The sequence below is a fragment of the Scyliorhinus torazame genome, chromosome 10 (genome assembly GCF_047496885.1).
Source record: "Scyliorhinus torazame isolate Kashiwa2021f chromosome 10, sScyTor2.1, whole genome shotgun sequence".
NCBI classification, from domain to species: Eukaryota; Metazoa; Chordata; class Chondrichthyes; order Carcharhiniformes; family Scyliorhinidae; genus Scyliorhinus; species Scyliorhinus torazame.
Window position 1 is genome coordinate 155,593,671 of NC_092716.1, and position 14,997 is coordinate 155,608,667.

At 48.5% G+C, this 14,997-nt stretch overlaps 1 protein-coding gene across 2 annotated transcripts in view; it reads right to left on the minus strand.

The window, feature by feature from the left end:
• LOC140430989 (proline-rich protein 5-like) overlaps window positions 1-14,997 on the minus strand; it is a 144,641-nt gene that overhangs the window by 94,632 nt on the left and 35,012 nt on the right. For both annotated transcript variants that reach the window (XM_072518857.1, XM_072518856.1), the window contains exon 2: window positions 7,258-7,547. In XM_072518857.1, the coding sequence (XP_072374958.1) occupies window positions 7,258-7,376 (119 nt within the window). In that variant the 5' untranslated portion in view covers window positions 7,377-7,547. The remainder of the gene's footprint in view (window positions 1-7,257; window positions 7,548-14,997) is intronic.

A 14,997-nucleotide genomic window follows, 5' to 3' on the forward strand; every position in this document is an offset into this window, starting at 1 on the left:
AGGGAGAATGCATAAATGGGTCTTTTTCTGATGAGTAGAGTCCCGCAGAGATCTGTGCTGGGGCCTCAACCTTTTACAATTGATATCAATGACTTAGATGAGAGGAGGAAAGGAATGGTAGCTAAATTTGCAGATGACACAAAGACAGGTAGGAGAGTATGTTGTGACGAGGACATAGGGAGGCTGCAGATGAATATAGATAGGTTGAGTGAGAAAAAATTTGGCAGATGGAGGATAATGTGGAAAAATATAAAGTTTGCTTTGGTAGGAAGAATAAAAAAGCAGAGAATTACCTAAACTAAGAACGATTACAGAATTCTGAGATGCAGAAGGAACAAAGTGTTCTACCGTGAGCTACAAAAAGTTAGTTTGCAGGTACAACGAGTAATTAAAAAGACGAATGGGATGCAATCCTTTATTATGAGAGAAATAGAACATAAATGTAAAAATCTTACGCTTTAGTTATGCACGGCATTGATTTAAAAAAAATTTTTTTACTCAAGGTTTTTCAACAAAAATATAAATATACAGAATATCAAAAGAACAACAAAGAACATCACATCAACCCAACAAACAACCATAACACTCCAGCCCCCCTGACACCAACCCCCAGCCCTGCCCCACCTTCCCCATTTTAATCCCACCCCTCCACTTTGCTGACCCCTCAATCCTCCTCTTCCAGGCGAACCCATCTACCGGCCCCTGCAGAGTGAACTTGACTTTCTCCAACCTCAGGAATTCTGCCAGGTCCCTCACCCACACCGCTGCTTTAGGCGGATCCGAGTCCCGCCAACACAACAATACATCGGCTGCTCTCCCCCCACTGCACTCCCGGGTCTTCCAACACATCAAATATCACCACTTCCAGACTCGGGGCCACCCCCACACCCGGAACCTCAGACACGAATCCCTGCCAGAAGTCCCTCAATCTTGGACACGCCCAGAACATGTGGATGTGATTCGCGGGCACCCTCCCGCCCACACTTATCTTCCACCCCCTCAACATACTTACTCATCCTCGCCACCGCCACGTGGGCCCTATGCACCACTTTAAACTGGATGAGGCTTAACCTCACACACAACGAGAATGCATTTACCTTCCGCAAGGCCTAGCCCCCAGCTCCTCTCCCAGCTCCTCCTCCCATTTGCGCTTAACATCCTCCACCAGGGCACCCTCCCTCTCCATCAATTCCTTGTAAATATCCAACACTTTCCCCTCCCCTATTTTGTCCTCCGACAGAAGCTTATCTTGTAGCAGCAGAGGCGGCAAACCCAGGAAAGTCGTCACCTTTCTCCTCACAAAACCCCAAACCAGCAGGTACCTAAAACCATTCTCCTTGGACAACTCACACAATTCCTCCAACTCCTCCAGCCCCGCAAATTTTCCCCCGATAAACAAGTCTCTGAAGTACTCAATCCCCACCTGCCACCACCCCCGGAACCTCGCATCCAGTCTCGCCGGCACACACATATAGGTGCCCACAATGACATGCCCTCCAACCCCAAGTGCTGCCTACACTGCCCCCACACCCTTAAAGCCGACACCACTACTGGACTAACGGAATACCTGGCCAGGGAGAACGGCAAAGGTGCCAACAACAAAGCCCTCAACCATGTCCCCCTCCACAATGCCACCTCAACCCATCTCCAATCCGACCTCTCCTCCACGGCCCATTTCCTCACCATCGCAATGTTTGCAGCCCAATAATAATTTATCAAATTCGGCAACACCAGCACCTTGCCCCGGCTCCAGAAAAGCCCGCCGCACCTGCGCGGCCTTCCCCACCCACACAAACCCCGAGGTCAACCCATTGACTTTCCTGAAAAACGATTTAGGGACAAAGACAGGAAGGTTCTGAAACATGAAAAACGTAGGCAGCACCGTCATTTTCACTGTCTGCACCCACCCCGCCAGTGACAACGGCAAAACAGCCCCCTCCTAAAATCTGCCTTCATCCGCTCCACCAATCAGGTCAAGTTCAATCTACGCAGTTGGGCCCAGCTCCGTGCCACCTGGATAGCAAGGTATCTAAATCTTGTCCCCACCACCCTGAATGGCAGCTCTCCGAACCTCCTTTCCTGCCCCCTAGCATTAATCGGGAACACCTCACTCTTTCCCTTGTTCAATTTATGTCCCGAAAACCGGCCGAATTCCCCTAAAATCCCCATAAACCCCCCGATGCCACCCAAAGTATATAATGACAGGTCATTCGTGTACAATGCAACCCTATGCTCGACACCCCCACCGTCCAATCCCGCTCCAATCCCTCGAAGCCCTAATCGCTACTGCCAATGGCTCTATTGCCAAGGTGAAACGCAACAGGGAGAGCGGACACCCTTGTCTCATACCATGTAGTCCAAGGTACCCCAAACTCACTCAGTTTGTCCACACACTCGCCACCAGTGCATTATACACCAACCAGACCCAATCCACAAACCCCTGTCCGAACCCGAACCGCCCCAACACCTCACAAAATACACCCACTCGACCCGATCAAAAGCCTTCTCCACATCCATTGCCACCACTATCTCCACCTCCTGCCCCCCCCCCCCCCCCCCCGCGAAGGGCATCATAATCACATTAAGTAACCTCCGCACATTTGCCGACAACTGTCTTCCTTTCTCAAAACCTGCCTGATCCTCCCCGAGTAACTCCGGCACACGGTCCTCAATCCATGATGCAAGCACCTTTGCCAAAAGCTTGGCATCAACATTCAATAATGATATTGGGCGATATGACCCACACTGCTCTGGTTCCTTATTCTTTTTTCGAATCAGGGAGATAGAAGCCTGCAATAACATAAGGGGTGGTTCCCCTTCTCTCTTGCCTCATTATATGCCCACACCAGCAGTGGCCCAGTTCTGCCCCAAACCTTTTCTGAAACTCGACAGGGGACCCGTCTGGGGCCTGGGCCTTCCGTACCTGCATCACCCCCATGCCATCCATCACCTCCCGCAGCCCAACTGGGGCCTCCAGCCCCTGGACCCGCCTCTCCTCCACCTTGGGAAACTCCAACCCATCCAGGAACCGCCTCATCCCCTCTTCCCCATTTTGTGGCTCCAACTCATTGAGCCTCCTATAAAAGGCCTCAAATACCCCATTCACCCTCTCTGGGTCCATCACCAACTTACACTCTCGACCTTCACTTTACCAATCTCCCTTGCCACTGCCTGCTTCCTCAACTGATGGGCCAGCATCCTACTCACCTTCTCCCCGTACTTGTAAATTGACCCCGACACTCCGTAACTGCCCCACCATCTTCCCCGCAGACACTAACCCAAACTCTTATCTGCAGCCTCTGCCTCTCCTCCAGCTCCCCCGAGTACCTCCTATCCACCCTCAAGATCTCATCGACTAGCCTTGCCCTCTCCACCCTCTCCCTATGCACCCAAATCGAAATAAAGTCTCCTCGAACTGCAGCCTTGAGTGTCGCCCACAATGTGGTGGCTATGACCTCCCTTGTTTCATTCACCTGCACATAGCCCCGAATGGCAGCCCTCACCTGCTCGCCCACCTCCTCATCCGCCAATAGCCCCACATTTAATCTTCACTGTGGCCGTTAGGTCTCCCCATGAGCCATCCGTAAATCCACTCAGTGTGGCGCACGGTCAGAGACCACGATCGCCGAATATCCTGAGTCGACCACCCCGTCAACAGTATCTTGTCCATTACAAAAAAGTCGATCCAGGAATATACCTGTCACACATGGGAGAAGTATGAAAACCCCTTCGCCCTTGGCCTCCCAAACCTCCATGGGTCTGCAACCCCCCCCCATGTGCTCCATGAACTCTCTCAGCTCCCTAGCCACTGCCGACCCCCTCAGTGACTTTGGTCTTGACTGGTCCATGCTCAGGTCCAGGACCATATTAAAATCATCCCAGGATCAACTGGTGCATATCTAAATATGGAATCCTCCCCAAGACCCGCCTCATAAAATCCATATCATCCCAATTCGGGGCTTCCACATTAACCAGGACCACCGGCATCCCTTCCAGCTTCCCACTAACCACCGCAAATCTACCCACCCAGACTCCTCGGAATACACAAGACTGTTTAACTAACCCATTCAGCATGTTCCAGGTGACCAGCTTGATCGGGGGCTCTGTGCCGCCCTCACCCCACCTCTCACCATATCCCTTCTTGGGCCAGCCTCCGACCTGTGTCACACGTCCCTCCAGGCCCACCCTTGGATGTTCACTGCCATCTATCCCTTCCTAATTGTGGCACACCAACCACACCCTTGTCAGCAACCCTCCACCTCCAAACAAAGAACCAACGCCATTCCTCCTCCCACGCCTTGTTCCTGTCGACCCCCACTTCACTTCCGTTAACACACCCGCCCAGTTCGCATGGTGGCCCCCGCCCTAGGCCTCTAACCACCCCATCCCCCTCCAGTCCACCCCACCCCCGTCTCCTCCAACCCACCAACCAACAAAGAAGAACAAAAGGCACATTCACTGTCGCTGTTTCCCACCCGAAACGTTTTACCACACACACAAAGCTCCTCTTCATAGTTCAGTGTCCTCGCACTCCTCTCAGTCCATGGTCCCTCAAACTGCATCACCTCCTCTGGCGAGTCAAAATAAAACTCCTGCCTCTGATGAGTCACCCACAAGCGGGCAGGGTACAGAACCACAAACTTCACTTCCTTCTCAAAGAGGGCAGCCTTTATCCTTTTGAACCCGGCCCTCCTCCGCACCAGCTCCGCACCTAGGTATTGTAGACCTGCAGCTCATTCCCTTCCCAGGTGCATTTCCTGCTCTGCCTCGCCCATTTCCAAATCTTTTCCTTGTTCAAGGAGCAATGCAGCCGTACCACCATTGCCCTCAGCGGCTCCCCTAGCTGCGTCCTCCTCCTCAGCACCCTGTGCACCTGGTCCTTCTCGTGTGGCCGGTCAAATGCCCCCTCCCCCATCAACTGCTCCAACATCCTCGCCACACACTTGGCAGTTTCCGCTCCCTCGATGCCCTCAAGCATCCTGCTGATCCTCAGGTTCTGTTACCTGGAGCTGTTCTCCAGGTCCTCTAACTTCTCTCTCAGCCTATTCTGACTGTCCAAGACCATCCCCAACTCCGTCTGCAATGAGGCCATCCGCTCCCCATGCTCCCCCATCGCTTCCTCCCTTTCTGAATCGCCAGGTCCTGAGCCTCCAACCTTTGCCCCACTTTCTCAATCGCTGCTCTGAGCTGCTCCACCACCTTAGCCATGTCTTCCGAGGCCTCCTTCCTCTGTTGCTGGAACTTATTACTTAAAAAATCACCCTTGACCTCTGCCATCTTCACCTGTGGCGCACCACTGAAACTGGCCTAGTCCAGCTGCTCTCTCTTTCTTGTGGCACCTCTCATCCTCTGATCCATGCACCAGATTCACCAGAGGAGTATTACCTTCCCTGGGCACTCACACACCTTTTGTACTCAAAGAAAAACCCGTACAGGTGGGGAAGGACCAACAAAATCCACCTTGAGCGGGAGCCACCAAATGTGTGACAACTCACTCCATGGCCGGCACCAGAATTTCCTGTACAGGGCATTGATGAGACCACATCTCGAATAAGGCTTGCAGTTGTTTCCTTATTTAAGGAAATATTGTAAATGCATTGGAGGCGGTTCAGAGGTTTACTAGATTGATATCTGGGGCGAAATTCTCCCGAAACGGCGCGATGTCCGCCGACTGGCGCCCAAAACAGCGCCAATCAGACGGGCATCGCGCCGCCCCAAAGGTGCGGAATGCTCCGCATCTTTGGGGGCCGAGCCCCAACATTGAGGGGCTAGGCCGACGCCGGAGGAATTTCCACCCCGCCAGCTGGCGGAAACGGCCTTTGTTGCCCCGCCAGCTGGCGCGGAAATGACATCTTGGGGCGGCGCATGCGCGGGAGCGTCAGCGGCCGCTGACAGTTTCCCACGCATGCGCAGTGGAGGGAGTCTCTTCCGCCTCCGCCATGGTGGAGACCACGGCGGAGGCGGAAGGGAAAGAGTGCCCCCACGGCACAGGCCCGCCCGCGGATTGGTGGGCCCCGATCGCGGGCCAGGCCACCGTGGGGCCACCCCCCGGGGCCAGATCGTCCCGCACCCCCCCCAGGACCCCGGAGCCCGCCCACGCTGCCTTGTCCCGTCGTTCAAAAGGTGGTTTAATCCATGCCGGCGGGACAGGCAATTTATCGGCGGGACTTCGGCCCATCCGGGCCAGAGAATCCAGCGGGGGGGCCCGCCAACCGGCGCGGCCCGATTCCCGCCCCCGCCGAATATCCGGTGCCGGAGACTTCGGCAACCGGCGGGGGCGGGATTCACGCCAGCCCCCGGCGATTCTCCGACCCGGCGGGGGGGGGGGGTCGGAGAATGACGCCCCTGGAATGAATGGGCTGTCTTATGAGGAGACATTGGAAAGGCTGGGCTTGTTTCCACTAGAGTTTAGAAGAGTGGGGGGTGACTTGATTGAAGTCGGAACGGCCTTGACAAGGTGGATATGGAAATTATGTTTCCTCTTGTGGTTGAGTCCTGAACAAGGGGGCACTGTTTTAACATTAGGAGTCATTCTTTTAGGCGAGAGATTAGGAGAAATTATTTTTCTCTCAGAATGTTGTGCGACTTTGGAACTCCCTGCCTCAGAAAGCAGTGGAGGCGGGGTCACTGAATATTCTTTAGGTGGATTCTTGTCAGGCATGGGAGTCAAAGGTCATCAGGAATAGATGGGAATATGGAATTCAAAACTCAACAGGTCAGCCATGATCTTATTAATTGGCAGAGCAGGCTTGAGTGGTCGACTACTTCTGCTTCTACATCGTACGTATGTTCATATGGACTGCACCTGGTCAAAAAGACAGCACAACACTACCTTCTCAAGGGCAATTCTAAATGGATGATCAATGCTGCCCTAACCTGCAACGCCCACATCCTGTAATAGAATTGAAAAAACCTCTCATTTCAGGTTTAAAGTTCCTCTGCTGTAACCTCTACCAAATGGTATGGCCGCACCAACTATCCCTATTCAATCTCTGTGAGTGGTTGCCCATGTTGCGTGTGAAATTATGGGTGGTTTAGTGTTGCATACTCGTATTTCTGATCAGGTGGGCTGATACTGATTCACTTCAGACATTTACATCTGCCGTGAGCTTAATTTAGAAATTGAAACTCAGGTCTGTGAGGTTAAAGGACAAGGAGTGCCAACTCAGAATTTCACCCACTCGATTCTCAAGCACTTGATTAGAAATTGAATATTATTGCCACTTTTTCAGTTTAACCAGGCTAGTCTGCTCCTACCTGTTCCAGGCCCTGTTGGAGCCCAGCAGAGCAGCATGCCTGGCAGCTTGGAAGCAGGGTAGGTCACTGAGTACTGGCGAACTCAGGAAGCGAGGTCGGGGTCGGCGGAAAGAGCCCATCCTCCCGTGGGCGCAACCATGGGAGAGGAGCCCTGGATCTCTGCTGCTCCTTGAGGCCTCAGGGAGTTGTTGAGGTGGAGTGTCGCCTCCAGAGCTTTGGTTAATTTTAAGGAGTTCACATGGACTCAACTTCTGGTTCCTTCCGCCAATGGAGACAAATGCAAAAGTGATCTGCAGGAAATCAATGAAAATAAATCATCGTTAGTTTGACGTCTTGTTGCTCTAATCGTGACAGAACTTAGAATATTTCAACAAGAACTTTTTCTGCCTTCACCCCTGCCAGCCAGGAAACAGGCAGCACCCAACTGCGGAGTGGGCACTCGTTAGTTTGTGAGCAACACCCCTCTTGGTCGTATGCCGCTTTCTGAATCAGAAGGTAATGGAGGTTCAAGTCTTACTGCAGAGACTTCAGCACATGGCCAAGGCTGACATTCTAGTGCAGTACTGACAGGGTGCTGGACTGTCAGAGCTGCTACCTTTCCAATCAGGAGTTAAACTGAGGCCTTTTAATACAATTTAGAGTACCCAATTCTTCTTTTTTTTCCAGCTAATGAGCATTTTAGCGTGGCCAATCCACCTAGCCTGCACATCTTTGGCTTGTGGGGGTGAGACCCACGTAAACGCAGGGAGAATGTACAAACTCCACTAGTGACCCAGTGACGGGATTGAACCCGGGGCCTCAGCGCTGTGAGGCACCTGCACTAACCACTATGCCACCATGCCGCCCCTAAACTGAAGCCTGTTCTGCCCTATCAGGTGGACATAAAAGATCCCATGCCAGTATTTTGATGAAGTACGGGAGGGTTCTCTCTCCGGTGGCCTTGGTCAATACTTAGCCCTCAAACAAAAATGAAATAAAACAGATAATCTGCTCATTTATTTCAATGCTATGGGATAAATAATACCCAGGGAGGGGGTGGCGATGAAAAAAAAAATCGCTCCCCCGCCCCGGAAGCAAACGCGGCAAGCAGCCACCCTGCTCCACGTGACCCGTCCTGCAGTCATAACATGCTGCGTGCATGTTCAATACAACCAGTGTAGGACTTTAGCTCCCTCATTGGCGAGGAAGTCCCACCTTCTGGCAGTGTAGAGAGTGTTTTAGTTGCCCCTGCCGGGACTGCGAGACGAGGAGGCGGAAAGTTCTTGGATCCCTGAAGCTAGCACTTTCGGGATTTTTGGCAGAGAGTGTTTAGGAATGGCAGGGTCATGGGGTTGGAGATAGGAAGAAAGAGGGGGTGTTCCAACTCAAGGAGGCCATCCCTGATCTGCAAAGCTCAGGCCCACGAGGATCAAAACCCTGCCCTTCCTTCCCACCCTTTGAAGAACATAGTTAAATAATCAGGCTGTCTGCTCCAGCCCGATTGCCCGTATCAGGAGTGGATTGCCACAGGTATCAGTGCTGGGGCCACAATTATTTACAATATATGTTAATGACTTGGACGTAGGAAGTGAATATACCATTGCCAAGTTTGCAGATGGCATACAAATATGTGGGAGGGCAAGTGGTGAGGATGACATAAAGGGTGGTATCTTACCAGAACATAGAACATAGAACATGCAGTGCAGAAGGAGGCCATTCGGCTCATCGAGTCTGCACTGATCCATTTAAGCCCTCATTCCACCCTATCCCCGTAACCCAATAACCCCTCCTCACCTTTTTTGGTCACTTAGGGCAATTTATCATGGCCAATCCACCTAATCTATACGTCTTTGGACTGTTGGAGGAAACCGGAGCACCCGGAGGAAACCCACGCAGACACAGGATGAACGTGCAAACTCCGCACAGACAGTGACCCAGCGGGGAATCGAACTTGGGATCCTGGCACTGTGAAGCCACAGTGCGAGCCACTTGTGCTTCAAAGTGTCAATTCCGGTGAGAAAAAGGGTACATATCTCGCCGATGCCATCAGCAGGACTTCTAACGGAATTTTGAGCCTCTTTGCCAAAATAAGTGAGTGGATGTGGTTTATGGTCTCTGGCAGAGCAGGGCCTCCTAGAGCATGGAATTGGCTCTAAACAGATCAGAGTATCTTCTTTAAAGTCTACTGGCTCCAGCTCACATCACAGAGATCCCGGGGGCTCCCCCTCTTGCCCCGACATTCATCGCTGGCTTCCCCCCTTTCAATATCAACACCACCCCCTCCCCGCCCACCACACGTATATGTACCCCACCCCTGTGACATTATACAAATGTACAGCATGTAAAGAGTTAATGTTATTTTAACATTTCCTGCACATGCTGTTAGGTGGATTGGCCATGATAAATTGCCCTTTGTGACCAAAAAGGTTAAGAGGGGTTATTGGGTTATGGGGATAGGGTTGAAGTGAGGGCTTAAGTGGGTCGGTGCAGACTCGATGGGCCGAATGGCCACCTTCTGCACTGCATGTTCTATGTTAAGCCCTGCCACTAGAGGGAGGTAAGGGACAGTACTAAAAATTGCACTGGCTCTTGGCCTTTGTGGGGGGTTTAGATTGGAGCTGAAGAAGACAAAATTCATAGTGTATTGCAGAGCTAGTTCAGATATAATAGTTATAGTTAGTACATAGAGATAGTGTTAGTGAATTTAGTTTAATTTGTATATGTATGTTTGCTATTTAGAATATTTGTCAAATTCAAATGTCGTAGTGTTAATAAAATTAGTTTAGTTCTTCAAAAGAGCTTTGTGTGTCTTTGTGATCACTACGCCTTTCATCCTGGAAACCCCTCACAAAGATCACCATATGGTGCCAGGTCGTGTATTCCAGAAAAGCAAGCAGTAAAAAAGAAGAAAGAAAATAAATCAGTGCATCGGTACACATCTCAAAATCTGCAAAGACAAAAGAAAAACCGAAACCAACATGGATGCTGTGAAAAAAGCCAGATGACTTCAAGATATCTGGTAAACCAGGTTTGAATTGGAAAAACTTCAAGCAGCAGTTTGAAGTCTTTCTCTCTGTCTCTGCGCTTGAATCAGCTCCTGATAGTAGAAAAATAGCTCTCCTACTAAATCTAGCAGGTCCTTAGGCATTTGAACTGTTTAACTTGTTTAATTTCTCAGGAAATGAAGTTAAAAATAAGTATGAAAAAGTAATGGAAAAATTTGACTCCCATTGCAAAAAGTAGGTCAATGAGGTGTATGAGAGATGCATGTTTTAAAAAAGGGTGCAGCTAAAAGGGGAATCATTTGACTCTTTTCTCATTGATTTGAAGCTCCAAGTGCAATCCTGCAATTTTTCGTCAATTACAGAATCAGTCCTGCATGACCAAATTGTGTTTGGCATATTTGAAGAGCAAATGCGGGAACGTTTATTAAGAAAACCAGACTTAACTTTCGAAGAAGCCATGTAATGCAAGTGAGCAACCCACCAATGAATATGGTGAATTCAGATCCCGTGAAAAAGGCGCGAACTTCAGCAAAGTGGTCGTCGCCATTGTCTCTGTGGCAGTTTAAAATAAATTGCGCTGCAGGAGGTAGCCATTTTGCATAGGCGCAGGTAAGAAAACACTGCAAAATGGATATTCGACATTCTGCGCATGTGCAGGATCAGTTCGCACATGCGCACTTTGGAAAAGGACATGAACCGGAGGTTGACCGATTGGTGCACATGCTCACGAGAGGTTTACGCATGACGTCACCAACGTAATGACATGTACACTCTGTGGACACTCCCACTTAATGCAACAATGGCCTGTATTTCTACAACATGTAACAAACTCAATCATTTTGCTACACAATGCCAATTTAACACATCAACACAGCAGAATAATTTTAAAAGGCACTTCAACAGCATAAAACGGTCAACAGTATACAAAACATGGAAGAAGAAGAAAAAAATTTAAAATCAAAGATTGATCTCACTATGTCTCCTTCACTGGACAACTTCATAATAGAAGAATCACGAGAACAAATGGAAACGATACTGCTGATAAACTAATCAGACAACTATCCGATAGAAATAAAGATTGGATAGAAACATTGATAGTAAATGGATCAGAGGTACAGTTTAAATTGGACACTGGTGCACATGCTAATCTGATAACAGAATCAGATTTGGACAAAGTAGAAACCCGTCTAAAATATGAAAAGATACATTGTAGGTTAACAGACCACAATGGAAATGAAATAGCAACAAATAGCTACCTCAAAGTTAAGAATGGTGGCATTAAAATTCCACTTGATTTTGAAATTGTGGATGACACAAAATCCTCACTTATTGGAGATGCATGTATCCAGCTAAACCTGATTCAGAGAATTCAAACTGCCAAATCTTTCACTGATTCGCTAAAAAACATTGAATCCATAATATATACACAAGGGAAAGAATTAGTACTTGCGGAATTGTTATCCAGAGCCACAATGCACGAGGATAACAAAGGTGTTGACGTTGCACTCAGTATTGAAGCACAAGTCGACTTCATCACAGCAATGCTACCTGTCACAGATGCTAAACTACAAATAATCAAGGCAGAAACTCTGCGAGATACGACACTTCAGCAAGTGATACAATATCTACGTACTGACTGGCCTAAAGGGAAATGTGCAAACTTTTGCAACATCAGAGAAGACCTGACAACAATAGACGACTTTCTATTAAGAGGGGACCGCACTGTAATTCCATCATGTCTTAGACATGACATTCTCGCACAAATCCACACAGGACATCAAGGCATTGAGAAATGTAGAAGAAGAGCATGGCAATCAGTGTATTAGCCGGGAATCAACAAAGATATAGACAACTACATTCAACAGTGATATGCCAAATGCACCAATCGGTACAATGCAAGCAGACCTTGGTTGAAAGCGAACTAGTTACTCAACCATGGTCAAAAGTCGCCATGGATATATTTTATTTTCAAGGCTGTGATTATTTGATAATCATTCACGATTACTCAAATCTTCTGGAGGTTATCAAGCTAACTGACTCAACAACTGACTCAGTTGTCAGTGCAACGAAAAACGTATTTGCCAGACATGGCATACCAGTTACTGTTGTCACAAGACAATGGACCGTGTTTTAGCAGCCTGGAGTGGTTACAATTTGCTAGTAAATATAACTTCACACATGTAACTTCTAGCCCACTATACCCGCAGGCAAACGGAAAAGCTGAAAAAGGGGTGGGAATTGTGAAGCAGCTTTTCAAGAGAGCAATGGATGACAAGAAGGACTTTGATTTAGCACTGTTAGCATACAGGGCTACACCATTGTCATCGGGATTTTCTCCAGCCCAACTATTGATGGGACGAAAAATATGTACGACGTTACCAACTTTAATTGTTCCAAACAAAGATGAGCAAGTCGTGCATCAAAAAATGCAGCAACTTAAGAACAAGCAAAAGGAATATTATGACAAAAACTTTTGTAATCCTGAAGATGGATGGATGGACATTGCAAAAGTACTCAATGAACTCACACCAAGATTATATGTGATCAGAAAGGAATCTGGAAATATTTTCCGTAGAAACAGAAGAGATCTCTTGAAACTTAAACAACCTGCTACATTCACAGAATCAGCTTCAATGAGTCAACAACTCATATTTCCTACAAATGACTTTTCAAAAGCTATATTGTCAAATGTACCAGACAATTCAAATAACAATGTTGTAATATTAAGAAGGTCTACAAGATGTAGGAAACCTCCAAATAGGTTAAACCTGTAAATCTAACAATAGTTCTATCATTGTTGACATGCTGTATGACACTTTAAATAAGAAAATGTACAGCCATTCATCCTTGTATGAATTTTTTTCTCAAAGAAAGGGGGATGTGACATTATACAAATGTATAGCATGTGAAGCGATAATGTTATGTTAAGCTTAGCCATTAGAGGAAGCTAAGGGACAGTACTATAAATTTCTCTTGCTCTTGGGCTTGGGGGGAGATTAGATTGGAGCTGAAGAAGACAAGATTCATTGTGTATTGCAGAGCTAGTTAAGATATTATAGTTATAGTTAGTAGATAGAGATCGTGTTCCTGAGTGTAGTTTAATTCTTACATGTATGTTTGCTATTTAGAATAAGTGTCGAATTCAAATTTAGTAGTGTTAATAAAATTAGTTAAGTTCTTCAAAAGAGCTTTGTGTGTCTTTGTGATCACTACGCCTTCCATCCTGGAAACCCCTCACAAAGATCACCACCCCCCCCCTCCCCCTCCCCACCCCCAAGGGACTCCCACTACGGTCCTGCCCCGGCACTGCCATGGCACGTGTTGGCACTGCCAGGTTTGGCAACTTGGCAGTACTGTGCGAGGCGTTTCTCTCTAGCCCCACCCTCTGAGGGAGGGGGGGGGGGGGGCTATACCTATCTCTGCTCCCCAGAGGGATCTCCCTGACTGCCTTTGCTTGGCTAAAAGAGACCAGCGTGAAGTCACGTTGGCGATCAGTGAATATTGCGTGAGGGGTGAAGGTCTAGAGTGAGTGCTTGCTAATGACATGCTAACGTATTAAAATAAGGTTCCTGGGCTCCCCCGGCACGAGGGGGGTGGTGTAAATTCCAACACCCAACATTTCATATGGGTGAAAAACGCGGGCCCAAAATCACCCCCAAAGAGTCTGCAGAGGTATAGTGTAGCCATCTGGGATGGCCACTTCCCGATTACAAAATGGGCGCTTTGCAACGATTTAAAAAAAATTAAAACATTTAGAGTACCCAATTAATTTTTTCCAATTAAGGGGCAATTTAGCATGTTCAATCCACCTACTTTGCACATCTTTGGGTTGTGGGGGCGAAACCCACGCAAACACGGGGAGAATGTGCAAACTCCACACGGACAGTGACCCAGAGCCGGGATCGAACCTGGGACCTCGGCGCCGTGAGACTGCAGTGCTACCACTGTGCCACCGTGCTGCCCTTACTTTGCAAAGATTGCAGGGAAAATGGACAATGCTGAGAAAACAAGCAGGTTCAGGGTTTGTCTGCATATTGGAGCCGCAGCTCCCAGACAAGACCAAAACTGTAGGCCCATTAGCATACTAATGGCCCATCTCCAGGAACAAAAGGGTAACATTTGAGTAACCGATACTAAGGCAAACACCTCGGCGCCAGAGGAGACCGAAACAAAGCAGGCCAACGGCCACCTAGGACACGCCCAGCCATCAGGGCACCCACCCCTTTATTGGATGAAATCAATAGGAATGATCAAGAAATGGCCTAATTGATTGGGGCCAAGTTCAAGACCCGCCCAAAAGAGCGCGGAGCCCCTTTGAGTATAAGAAGGAGCCCCCAAGAGAGAATCGTTCTCTTGGACCCGGCTCTCACCGAGGAGAGACCTGTCCACCAGCTGCACCAGAAGCAAGTAAGTCCAAGGTCAACGCTCGCTACCAGACAGACGACCTTAGCTGTTCCCCTTCACCACTTCGACCCCAGCTGCCTCAGAACCGAACAACGGCCATTGTTCCTCTGACTGAGTGGGCGCCCAAAGCTAAGTATAGGATTTAGCAGTAGTGATAGTTTTGTCTGTAGAGTTTCGTGCATGAGTATATTTAACTATGTGTGTAAATAAATAAGCATGACTTTGAACTAACTAACTGGTGTATCGAGTCTTTGATCAGTATTCGGTTTGAACCTTGTGGCGGTATCAAAAGATACCTGGCGACTCTAGAGCAAACGTAATTAGAATTAAGGAAGGCAACCATATTGACCGC